Source organism: Hipposideros armiger, unplaced genomic scaffold, assembly GCF_001890085.2.
Source record: "Hipposideros armiger isolate ML-2016 unplaced genomic scaffold, ASM189008v1 scaffold_149, whole genome shotgun sequence".
Taxonomy (NCBI): domain Eukaryota; kingdom Metazoa; phylum Chordata; class Mammalia; order Chiroptera; family Hipposideridae; genus Hipposideros; species Hipposideros armiger.
Genome location: NW_017731499.1, coordinates 2046981 through 2059858, shown reverse-complemented (window position 1 = coordinate 2059858; position 12878 = coordinate 2046981). Strand labels below are relative to the sequence as shown.

Below are 12878 nucleotides of genomic sequence, written 5' to 3'. Positions count from 1 at the left end.
CCGTCGCCGTCGACTCACGGCAGCCCAGCTCCAGGTTGAGCTGTTGTTCAGCATCTTAGCTGTAGAGGGCAGTGTCACTGGCCCTCATATGTGGTATCCGAACCGGGGGCCGTCTGGCGTCCCAAGCCATCTCTTAACCAATGCGCCACTCGGCCGGCCCCAGGCTGACCTTTCAAATACTTGTACTTGGACCAGAACTATATTGAACAAATACTTAGTGAATGCAACCTTTGTGGTAGGTAAGAAGGATATATAGGCAAATGAGCCATCCATATGGCAGTGGTTTTTCAACCCAGTGGATCCCAATGGCTTTATAATAACAAGTATTTTATATTTATTCCTCTTTCTGCCCTGAAAAGGAATTCATAGATGAGAAAACTTCCCTACACATATAATTTCAAAGTAGTTAATCTAATGTACTAGATGTAATGTAAATGTGGGGGAAAAGAGAAAAGTAATATATAATTAAGTCATGTGTTTCAGCTTGTGAATGCTTGGGCAAAATAGTCCTGTGTGCCTTTCTGTAGAGCTCCTGTGAATGGGACAGTTACAAATGCAGACCGGTAAAGGTATGATGTGTTGGACTCACATGTCACTCTCAGTGATTTGATATTTCTAAACAGTGAAAACAGCTCTTGGTAAAGCTCTGAACCAAACAAAGTACTTTCTGCCTTCATTTGATACAGAAGTTGTCTTCCTGAAAAATTCAGTGACCGTCAAAAACCATGCTTTGGATTCACACATAAAATGGAGTTAGGTTCTGGGCTTAAGTAATAGCAGGTTTTCCCCAACATCTGCATTGGATAGGGCATTTAAAACTGCTCTGAGATGATGGAATGACGGGATGACTCTTCCCCGTGCACAGCACTTTTGAGCGTTGCAGGGTATTTACCAGAATCCCTGCCCACCACATGCCCTGTAGCCTCCCTACCAGTCATTGCAACCTGCAAGAAAGCATCCCACAGGTGTCTAAGAGGGTGCTGCTGGGAACCACTGATCTCAGGTTACTTGCGCAGGCAGCTGAGTTCCAGAAGTTCATTTGAAACTTTCAGTTGATTTTTCTTAGCAACAATGTTATAAATGGTTACTAGGCTTTCTACTCAGCCTAGTAAAGCATGTTTAACCATTATATATTCCTGAATGTGGTACCAAGTACTACTTAAATATAACTCTTCATTCCCTATAACACTGATTCTTGGAGGAAGGGGGTGTGATTTTGTGTTCTAACTGTGGGCCCACGGATTTGATCTATTCCCCTGTTTTCTTTATTCTCCCACCACCCGCCCCTGATTTAAATAGCAAATAGTAACCAGGGACTCGAACAGAGCACTGGAAGGCAAGTAGTATGTTAGCATAAAGAAAATCACCACTTTGTCAGTATTCTGAATTTGGAGAACATGTGGGGACCAAGGGGACAACAAATCTATTATGTTGTAGGGGTCAATTACTTGTGATCTTACTGTCCACTTAAGCAGTATGTCCTTCCGAACGATTACATAGGAATAGTACTCAGGTGTGCCTGGCCCTGTGCTGTCCCTGTGACAGCTCTGCTAGCTGAGGCTGCTTTCCCTGTCCTTCTGAAGCAGAACTTCAGGCTTGCAGGACACAGCAGTTTGTTAAAGATGACCTGACAGGTGGCGGTGGTCACAGTGCCATAAACAACTGACCAGCACTGCTTTTTTCAAAAAAATGTTCCCCTGCTCCTTCCAAATGAGAGCTTATTGTTCTGTGTTCTCAGTAGGGAGGAGGAGTGGGTTTATTTTTGGAAACTGGCCAAAACCTTTTGAACCACATTACTTAGTAAAATGATCAAACATCGTAGATTGTGTCCTATTTTTGAGTAGAAAAATGAGGTGTCAACCTTAGGTAAAGATTTTGTTGCTTTTCTTTCTCATAGACTCTAAAAGGAGCTGTAAAGAGTTTCCACTAAGTTTGAGCAATTATGCTATCTAGTAAATATAAGGCATCTGAAAGTGACTTTCATTTGTAGTCTTCATATTTTTTCAATATTTTATTATAAATTTTTTAAAACATATAGCAAAGGTGAAGGAATTTTGCATATATCCAACCACTTAAAGCCTACCGTTAACATTTTATTATGCTTGTTTTATTATGTATTTATCCTACCATCCCTTTAATCAGTGGCTCTCAACTAGAGTTTCGTCCCCAAGGGGACTTTTGACAACGTCTGGAGACTTTTTTGGGGGGTTGTAAGAACTTGAGAGGGGGACGCTAGTGGCATCTAGTGGGTAGAGGCCAAGGATACTGCTAAACATCCTACATCCAGTGTGTAGGACAGCCCCCACAACAAAAACAGAAAAAAAAAATCCCAAACTGTCAAAGTTGAGAAACTGTTCCAGTCTATTAATCCATCTTATTTTTGGTACATTTCAAAGTAAATGGCAGACATGGGGACACTTCTCCATAAATACTTTGGTGTCCATCAATAAATGTACTTAATTCATATTTTTGTATGGATTGTGTACGTCCATATGTACTTAATCCATGTTTTTGCTATTCAAGTCTACATTGTAGAGAATAGTTTTAATCATCTATTATCTTTTTGTTTTTAATCTAGTCATTAAAAACGGTCCTTTGAAATTTATGATATTTATTTGTAGGTACCATTTTTCTCATTCTCAGATGCTGAGTTTGACTAGCAAAAGACATATCATTCTACGAAGTTTTAGTGTAACCATGCTTAGAAAAAGCTCTTTGGTGCTCATTCACTTTAGAATTCAAAGCCAATTATTTTCCTCTTGGGCTAGACTCCAAAATATTCAGGGTCCTACCTAGACACTGTAGATAGAGTTTCTTTTTCATTGCATTAGTCAGTGATGACCTTCTTTGACTTCTAGAAACAATTTTTTTTATATACTTTCTGTTTCAGAGAGGAATAGTTCCATATTTATAATTTTATCTTTTAAATCTTGGTAGTTTTTCAGTTGTTATTCATAGTCATTGGAAACCTTGTTTGACTCTGCAGGTGTTGTTTGTGGCAGTTAACTGTTGGTGGAATCAGGGGAAATGCAGAAAGCAGAAGCATTTCTTTTATTTTCCTGTGATATATCTGTATCATCGAAGGTAAGAACTTTCAAATACTGTTTCTAATTCCAACTAAGTTGATCAGTTTCAAAGTGATTTTTTTTCCTCTTTAAAAGTATTGGATATTCACTGTAGAAAATTGAGAAAACACAAGTAAGCAAAAATAAATAAAAGGATCTGGATCATTTTATCAGCCGTACATAATCCCTGTGTGCTTTGATTTATATGCTCCTGTGAGTACACATATCTATACCCTTAATTAAAAATAAAAACATACCATGTAGTAATACTCTTTCCTAAACTGCTTTTTCTTACTTTAGTGAACATCTTTTCATGTCATTACATATTCTACAGCATTGTTTTTTGTTTTGTTTGTTTTTTTGTTTTTGTTTGTTTTTTATTGGGGAACAGTGTTTTTTTCCAGGACCGATGAGCTCCAAGTCACATTGTTTCAATCTGTTTGTGGAGGGCGCATCTCAGTGGCCCATGTGCGGATAGAACTGGCAACCCTGGTGTTAGGCACCCACGCTCTAACCACCTGAGCTAACTGGCCACCCCTTACAGCATTGTTTTTAATAGTATCAGTTACTCCATTGTGTGGCTGTACACCTTAGATATTATGAAAGTATTTTATGGTATAAAAATACACAGAAGTCCCTATTCTGTTATCTGGCAGGATAGCATAATCAAGAGGGTATCTTCCCATCTTTTCAATTGGGAAGAAAGTTACTACAAGTCCATAATCCTGTATTCATAATTCTGAAATCCAAAGACCTCTGAAAATCTGAAAGACTTTCACATATTTTGTCCCCAAATACAATCACCTGGCCTGAAGTAACAAGAGGTTTCCTGTAGTCTTTATCCCACTTATGTGTCACTTTATTCAGAAATATTGGTGTTTCATTTTGGAGTACTGCCCAGACCCTGCTATGGGTGTTAAGTAATGTCTAAAATCTGACATGAAGGATTTTTGAGACAGGAGATGGGATTCTGGACTTGATTCAATGTAATCAGCCTGAAATTTGTTAATGAGGGTAAAATGGGTAAAGATGATGTGGTTAGTAAGAGCTTTGCTTTTTGGATTTTACTTTTTTCCTCTCTCTAAGCTTCCTGGGCCTTAGTCATTGGGGATTTATAACAAACATCCACAAACTGTCACTTGTGTGTTGTCTGTTACGGTCCATCACACTTCATGTCTCTAACAAAATGTGTGGCAGTGTTGCTTCTCAGGATTTATTAAATAGTATTTGGGCAGAAACACTTTTCCATGCCATCTCCCTCAGATTTTCTTCTAGATATGTGAATGCTTTCTCAGAGTCACTTTCTCATGGTTGCCTCTTTTTTTTTTTAAGGTAAGTGTAAAGTATTATACTTGAAGGTTCTAAAACTCGATGCTATGTGATGGGATGATGAACTTGCCCACGAAGGTCCCTGCATTTCGTTTCGTGGAAATAGGAAATATGTGGAAATAGGAAATAGGGAGTAGATGCCTAGTGGGGTGTATAGGACTTGCAACTTTATGTAACCAAGTCAGCTGCCCAGAGGTGGGCTTAACTTGATGTGACATTAAAATCAGAACAGTTCCCTTGAGTTGAGTACAAAATGTCATTTGGGATATGTGGGTGTGAAATATTGTCTTACACTGTTCATTTTCTTAGTTTTATAGAAAGAGTGAAAGGACATGAAAGGAACTTTAGAAAGATCTAGTCCTCCGCTCTCATTTTACAGATGAATTTGAGGCTGGTACTCACTTTGAAATGCTTGCCCCTCATTTTTACCTGTTAGAATTTTACTTGTTTAAGTCAGAATCATTTCAACGTGTACCATCCCCAGTGTACCAAGAACAGAAGTGCTAAGGGACAGAAATACCCGACAGGTAGCCTTGTTGTATTCTGTTTAAGAATCTCCAGCCCTCTACGAATGAACATGTACCATCTCGTAAACTCTCTTCTGAGCAGTTCGTAGCCTCGAGATTCTTTTGGTTAATGTGCTTGCAAATGTGCCCTTGAGTCTCATCCCTGGGCAGACGGCTGCTGTTGTGTGAGGTTGCTGGTGTTTGTATGACTTAACCTAGTCGTAGCTGCTTAAAGAAATGAACAGGCTTTTCTGTTTTGTGAAAGTAGATTCCATGTGTGGCTTATATTGATACCAGTTACAGAGTCAGTCAGTTTATAAAAGGCTCTGAAGCAGGGAGTCGCTTCTCAAAAGTCTCTGTACGAAGCTCAGCAGCCCCACGTCAGCTTGTCCTGCGGTGATGGCTGTGGTATGTTAGAAAACATGTCCCCCATCCTGCGTTCTGAGATCTTCTCATTACATGTCCCTGGGACCCTTGTAACTTCATGCCAGCAACACTCAGCAGAGCCTGTTTGAGTAGATGAGGTTTCCAGATTGGTTGGCTCCTTTCTGCTGAAAAATTATCATATGATTTTTTTTTCTTTCTTCCTTTAAATTAAAAATTATTGGTGGTTGATGGGGTTGGTGGTGGTGGTAATTTTGAAACTTGAATTAGTTAACAAATTAGTTGTAGTAAGCCTTGAATTATAGAATTGTTAACTCTATCTTCCAGCTATGCACGTAGAATGCTCTATTTACTCTTTTCATGCTAATATTCCTTTGGCCTCATATTCTGCAGTGCACACTAAAGAATTATGTTTATTGTACCACATTGTGTGTGTGTTAATTTCTGTAACCATGTATTATAGTATCATGACCATAGTACTATCCATTTAATTCTTTACTGTGCTCTGTCTATTGTTGCTATTAACAGTAAGCTTAATGTCAATGCCTATTTAGAGAGAAGAATGGATGTGGAGTTGCTGAATTTCACCGTATTCCCTACCCCTGCCACATACTGCCCAGTTATATTTGAGCAATGTTTGTGTTGTGCAAGATTGAAGAAAGCCATGTGAGGATTCTGAGTGGCTTAGGAGGATAACTGAATTTTGGCAGTATTGCTTAACAATCTTAAATCAAATTCCTGTGCATCCCCAAGTACATCTGGAGTGGAAAACTAGGGAAGTCATTTATCCAGGTCCCTGACTTGGGACCTTCACATAATTATTTTGTTACAATAAGGCTTTAAATAGGCTTAAGGTTCGCTTAGTGACCCTTTGTGTGTGTATATATGTATATTCTCACACACACACACACACACACACACACACACATTTTAATTTTATTGGGGAACAGTGTGTTTATCCAGGACCCATCAGCTCCAAGTCAAGTAGTTATTTCAGCCTAGTTGTGGAGGGCGCAACTCAGTGGCCCGGCAACCTTGATGTTATAAGCAGTGCGCTCTAACCAGCTGAGCTAACCGGCCGCCCCAGGGTAATATTTAATAACTCCTTTTTAGTAGGCCAAGGGCCAGATGCTGCTCAACTTGTGCCTTATTTTGGAGTGACACAGAAAGGAAAGTCTGCCCCCCTGCATTGAATTGTGTAGTTCAGATTCTGGACTCCTTTCGCATTTGGTCAGTTTCCAAGGTTGCCTTTCTGTTTTGTTTTCTAAGGAAATATTACTTTAGGAATTAATTCTTTGATCAGAAAAAAAAAATCCTCACATGTCTGTCTTCACTCTTGCACAATACAAACATTGCTCCAATATAATTGGATGGTATGTGGCGGGGTAGGGAATATGGTGAAATTCAGCAACTCTATGTAACGGCTGCTTGTACCTCTCCTCACATAAAAGTCTTCTTAATTGGCCCTCTGGTCACCTGAGACAAAGAAGGCACTTACCTATGAACCAGGCAGAATCCTAAAGCAGGACAGTTTCATTTTTGTGGTGTTGATGATTTGGGTTATACATTGCAAGTTTAATGCATGGTGTATTATTTTTATTTTTTATTTTTTATTTTTTTGGCACTAGTTTTGGACCAATCGAATACAAAGGCCCCATGAGTGCTGTTTACATTGAGAAGTTTGTCCGCCGGGTGATGAAACCACTTCTGTACATCCCATCTCAATCAGAATTACTAGATTTTCTCTCAAACTACGAGGTACCTATCTTTCATGTCTCCTCCCTTAACCAAGGCTTCACTGGGTTGTATTGGATTGTTTATGTTAGAAGGGTTGTTTATACCTCCTGGTTTGTAGCAATTAAGAGATCACAGTATGAGGGCCGGCCAAGTGGCTCAGTTGGTTAAGAGCTCGCTCAAGAGTTTGAGCTCTGAGCAACAGGGTCCCTGGTTTGATTCACGACCCGAGCTGAGCTGCCAACAGGTGGCAGGATGGCTCAGCAAAAAAAAAAAGAAAAAAAAAGAGAGATCACAGTATGGATAAGCCCCAATTAAATGCTTTTTTTTTTAAAAGATTTTTTTGGGGAATTGGGGGGAGGGGAACAGCATTGGGGAATCGGGGAAGAGGAACAGACAGGTAGACAAATTGCTGTTTTGCTCTTCAGTCTAGTTGTGGAGGACGTTGCCTCACTGGCCCATGTTGGTATGATCATTGTGCTCTTCCCGGGTGAGGCAGTCGGTCACCGGTCATTGGTTGGCCGCTCACAACGGCTCCCGGTAGCTCGCACCGGCTACCAGCTGCTCATGCTGGCTGCCAGCCACTCATGTAGCTCACAGCAGTCCACCGCAGCCCTGCTGCAGCCTGTACTGTCACCGGCGACTCACAGCAGCCCAGCTCCAGGTCGAGCTGTTGTTCATCATCTTAGCTGTAGAGGGCGCGCGTCACTGGCCCTCAATGTGGGATCCGAACTGCAGCGCTGCTGCTTAGAGCTGGTGGTCCCAAGCGAGCTCTTAACCAGCTGAGCCACTCGGTCAGCCCTAAATGCTTTTTGAGATACTTGATTATAGGGATGGTTTGCCCAAGTTAGTTTTAAGAGAATAGAATACAAACTTCATCTGTTTTTTGTTGGTTTGTTTTGTTTTTAGCTGAGCCATCCTGCCACCTGTTGGCAGCTCAGTGGCAGCTCAGCTCTGGCCGGGAATCAAACCGGTGACCCTGTTGCTCACAGCTCACACTCTTGAGCGAGCTCTTAACCAACTGAGCCACTTGGCCGGCCCCTTATCTGTTTTTTATTTGGGAATTTTCAAGAGACTTTCAGTTTGTCTCACAATTAACTTAGAATATGTAAGAGTTAACTTACAATTTATATACAGCTGCAAATTTCTAAAAATTTTGATGCTTTATGGTATCTTATTGATGAAATCTCTGGTTTTTCTTGTCAGTTATAGTTCAGCCTTTACAAAGAAAATAAAATGGGAACTATGTTCCTTTTTAGTTTATTAAGTATATAACTATTTTAAGGTCTTAACAGTAAGTTTCCCAACATGGCTTCTCTACTGCTTTCCTGTTGTGAGCTTCAACCCTGATAAATTATTTTTATAGGATCTGCAATGTATGTTCAGGACAGTTTATTATTGAGAGGCCAGTATAAAGCTTAAAATAATCTCAAGAAATTATAAAAATAGTTCTACAAAAAAATTTATTGGAGCAAGTATAAAATCATATATAGGTACAAGTGAAAGTGCTGTATCCTAGCCACTAGACCACCAGGGAACTAACGACAAGCAAAAATGATACTTATGTATGAGTACCTGATAGAGATAAAAACAATATGAATCCAGATCTTACTAATTGAGAATTTAGTAATTGTGACTGGGTTGAATTTTTCCACTGTGTAGTTTAGACATGAATTTTTCCACTGTGTAGATTAGACATGAATTTCTTTCACTAGAACATCTTTTATAGCTTTTGAATCATGTTAGAGATACCATTTATGTGTTAACTAGGAGCACATTCCCTAAGCAGCAGTGTTAATATTTAAATTCTTCTGCTTGTTGTTCTCAGATGGGCATTAGAGTCAATGCTTCCTTACTCTTGCATGGATAAAGGATGGGTTTCCATGCGCCTCGTGGGCTTCCATTCTACCTGGGCAGGCTTGTGGGCAGGAGCTACACTGGGAGGCATGGCGGAGGCATGGCACCTGGGCCTAGTTCCTTTGGCAGCACTAATTAGGTCTGTTACTTGAGGCAGGTCACTCACCTGCCAGGCATCAGAGGCCTGGCACAGGGTATCCTTGAGATTCTTTTTAACTCTTAGGTGCAGTAATTGTGTAATAGTGGGTTTTCACATAGATCTGCAGTAGATGGAGGCAGAGTCACTGGAGGTGGTACAACAAAATGGTGAAGAATCAGGAATCGGACAGACCTGAGTCCAAACTCAGCTCTGTCACTTAGCTGTGTGGCCTTGGGCTGCTTACTTAACCGCTTTAAGCCTCCTCATCTGTAAAACAGGGATTAAATGAGGTAAGACATGAAAATGTCTTATGTAGTCCCAAGTAAATGAAAACATAGTAGAAAAACCCTGGATATTTATTCCTGTCGAGAGAACTTTAAGTGTGCGTGATGCCGCCAGAAGTCCCTATTTATATTAAAAAAACCCTTTGTTTGTTTTGTAATTAAAGTGATTAAAAAATGGCTTGCAAGGGCCAAGAGATCTTCCTTCAGTTATGCTCTTTTGAGACTTTTGTAGAATACTGTGCTCTCTGATTGTTACCCTCTGTTTTTTTCTTTAAATTTTCAATCCCTTCTAAAAAGTAAAGAGAAAATAGGGAGAGGAGATGAGGCACATCACCAGATACCGTACAGCATGTGTTTACGCTTCCAAAAAAAGTGTGGAAGAAATTCTGATCATTGTGTCTAATAAGGGCACTGAGAGGTGGCTTTGTTATTATCTTCAGCTCTATCGGAGATTTGTATCCAGAGAGTTCTGAGCCAGTTCTTAGCAGAGGTCATGTGATGAGGAGAACTTAGCCAGGATTCTAGGGACCTGGGTTTTAGCCCTGACATTAGCAACTCTGATTTCTGAGTTTTACTCAGATATCTCATCTCTAAAATAAAAGTGTTGGCTCAGATAATCTGCCCTGACTGTTTTGTCTTTTGTGAAGTTTAGAGAGGTTGCAAAGAGGCAGACAGAAGGAGGCTCACCAGTTTTGGGTTGGGAAAGGGTTTTTGAGGCAATCCCTTCGAACACCTGTATCAGAGATCTTTCTAACCCTTTTCTATTTCTTGCCTCTAGATGTTTGAAGTGTTCTCTTAGTTAGTATCTGCAGGAGAGAGAAAAGTGCACATTTATGCAGCAAGGATGAGTCCTTACGTTTATTTAGCCTCTGCATTCTTTGAACCTGCTTTCAGCAGTGCTTTTCGAGATTATGCTCCCAGTGTAGCATTGAGTTCACATTAGACTCAGTGCCAGTGACATCACTCAAGGTTGTTTTTGGCAGCCCAGCCCACTTAATTAGAGTGACAAACAGCAGTGATTGGACTGCCTTTGAACGGAACCAAAAGAATGCTGCCAGGACAGGACCCTGTACAGCTTTTGTCAGCCCTAAAGGGGCTTCCTCCCCAAAGCTGGAGGTAGCTTTTATCATGTGAGTATTGTCTTTCCTTGGGCTTCTTCTCACTGAGATGAAATCTTCTAGTTGGCAAGAGACAATATTTGATTAATTGTGACAGAACTTGAGAGTCAAGCCTAGGATGACACTTGGGAAACCATTTCTCTCGTGAAACATACCAAATATGGCCTAGAAAGAAGTGACATCAGTTTCATACACACGCTGTATAAGAGAACATAAAGACAGTATTCCAGATCCGATCCAGAAATGAAACCATTGCCATGGCTTTGACAGTTGAATAACTAGGAAAGTTGAAGGAGGCTCCACTCTAGAGCTCAGGATACTTTTGGGCATTCCTCTAAATTAAAATTTCTCACTCTCAGCATTGTTAACATTTGGAGTAAGATAATTTTTTGTCTGGGGGTTGGGGGGCTGTCCTGTCCCTTCCAGGATGTTTACCAATATCTTAGCCTCCACCTACTACATACCGGTAGCACGCCCTCTCCCTCTTAGTAGCCACAACCAAAAATACCCAGGTATTGCCAAATGTCCCTTAGGGGGATGCAGAATCGCCCCAGTTGAGAACCTCTGCTCTATCTAAATTATAATTTCCCCAAATAAGACCTCAAGATAATGCCTCACAGATGTTAGTACAAACACATCTCTTTTCCGTGTAGCACACAGAATGCCACAATCCATTGCAAGTGTATCTGCTTACAACGATGGCAGTAGAGAGAAGGCGAAAATTAATGCCTTGTCTCGGAAATTCTGGATCGCTATCGGTAGGGAACTAGAGCCAAGAGTGAGTTACATTGTCTTCAATAGAGCTGTCCCCATACTCAGCTTTTTATTCCAGTCGTTCATCTGGACCCACCCCCCAAAAAAGCATATATCCTAAGTATGTTCAGAATCTTCCTGATTTAGAGAAATCTTACTGAGAAAGTTACTTGTTTTGATCAAGAGCCTTACCTCCTCATTTATATATATTTTTTATAAATATGAATTTCAGTATCCAGTATGTTAAACTTTGGTATACCAAACGAGGCCAAAATAATCATTTAACGTTTTTGTGGCACTTCTGAGGTTAGCATGGCATTGTTTTTTGCTGTATGATAATCACAGTATCGAGGCAGGGTAGGGTCTAGAATTTTCTTCCCAGAAGTGCACTAAAATCATAGCTACCTTACAAATAATGAATGTAGAGGCCGGCCGAGTGGCTCAGTTGGTTAAGAGCTCGCTCAAGAGTTTGAGCTCTGAGCAATAGCAGTTCGATGCCCGGCCCGAGCTGAGCTGCCACTGAGCTGCCAACAGGTAGCAGGATGGCTCAGCTAAAACAAACAAACAAACAAACAAACAAACAAAAAACAAAAGTGAATACAAATAACGAATGTAGCTAAACACTGAAGTGAACTTGCCAGTGCGTACTCCAGAGGGAAATCAAGAGCTGTAAAAACAAATTTTACTTTCTTCCTTTACTCCAATTGTAGAATCCCTCTTCCTGGGGTTCTTCCTGCCTATTTAAGATACAGGCAGGAAAATGTCATTTGTTACTTGTGGACAACATAGGCAAACACACCTCAGTGTCATTTTTATTGTGGTGGACATTACATTGATTGGAAAGGGAATAGGATTGAGTAATATAACATCACTTTCAGTCACTAGTTTTGTGGCTCTTCTAATTTTGGTATGTTTATAGACCTCATTTGGCTTAGGTATTGGTAGCTTCTACATCAATAATGCTTTCTTTTTTATTTTTTTTTATTTTTTATTTTTTTCAGATTTTTTATTGGGGAGTTGGGGGAGGGGAACAGTATTGGGGAATCGGGAAGGGGAACAGACAAGTTGCTGTCGTTTTGTTCTTCAGTCTAGTTGTGGAGGACGTTGCTTCACTGGCCCAAGTTGGCACCATCATTACGCTCTTCCCAGGAGAGGCAGATCAGTCGCCGGCTTCTGGACGGCCGCTCACTGTGGCTGCTGGCCGCTCACGCTGGCTGCTGGCTACATGCCGTAGCCCATGGCAACCCACTGCCACAGGGGCTGCAGCCTACGCCGTTGCCGGCGACTCACGGCAGCCCAGCTCCAGGTTGAGCTGTTGTTCAGCATCTTAGCTGTGGAGGGCAGTGTCACTGGCCCTCATATGTGGGATCCGAACCGGGGCCCTCTGGCATCCCAAGCCAGTTCCTAACAATCGCGCCACTCGGCCGGCCCTCTTTTTTATTTTTTAAAGCACGTGACAGAACTATCTGATTTGCACCCACCAAATGCCAACAGTATTATTTAGAACTCTTGTATATGCAGCCAAAATATTTTCTAAATCTTTTCAGAAATTTCTGTAATTTATCTGCTTAAGAGCAGTGATTTAGCATACACCCATTCATATATTCTCAGCAGTTTTGGTAAACTAAATTGTTTTAAATTTATTTGGGATGGGGAAAGGCTTGGGAATCTTTTGGAGGGGGAAGTAGGATGTTAGGTAAATTGCCAGG

General features: G+C 40.8%; 1 protein-coding gene across 5 annotated transcripts in view; it reads left to right on the top strand.

Moving 5' to 3' along the window:
* The window catches only part of TXNDC11 (thioredoxin domain containing 11), a 60008-nt gene that overhangs the window by 7726 nt on the left and 39404 nt on the right, over window positions 1-12878 (top strand). For 3 of the 5 annotated variants that reach the window (XR_002124925.1, XM_019650901.1, XM_019650899.1), the window contains exons 2-3: window positions 2987-3084; window positions 6913-7042. Coding sequence is in view for 2 of the 5 variants with exons in the window: in XM_019650899.1 (XP_019506444.1) it covers window positions 6941-7042 (102 nt within the window). In the remaining 3 variants the exon portion in view is untranslated. The remainder of the gene's footprint in view (window positions 1-2986; window positions 3085-6912; window positions 7043-12878) is intronic. The other 2 variants (XM_019650902.1, XM_019650900.1) reach the window with 1 other exon arrangement.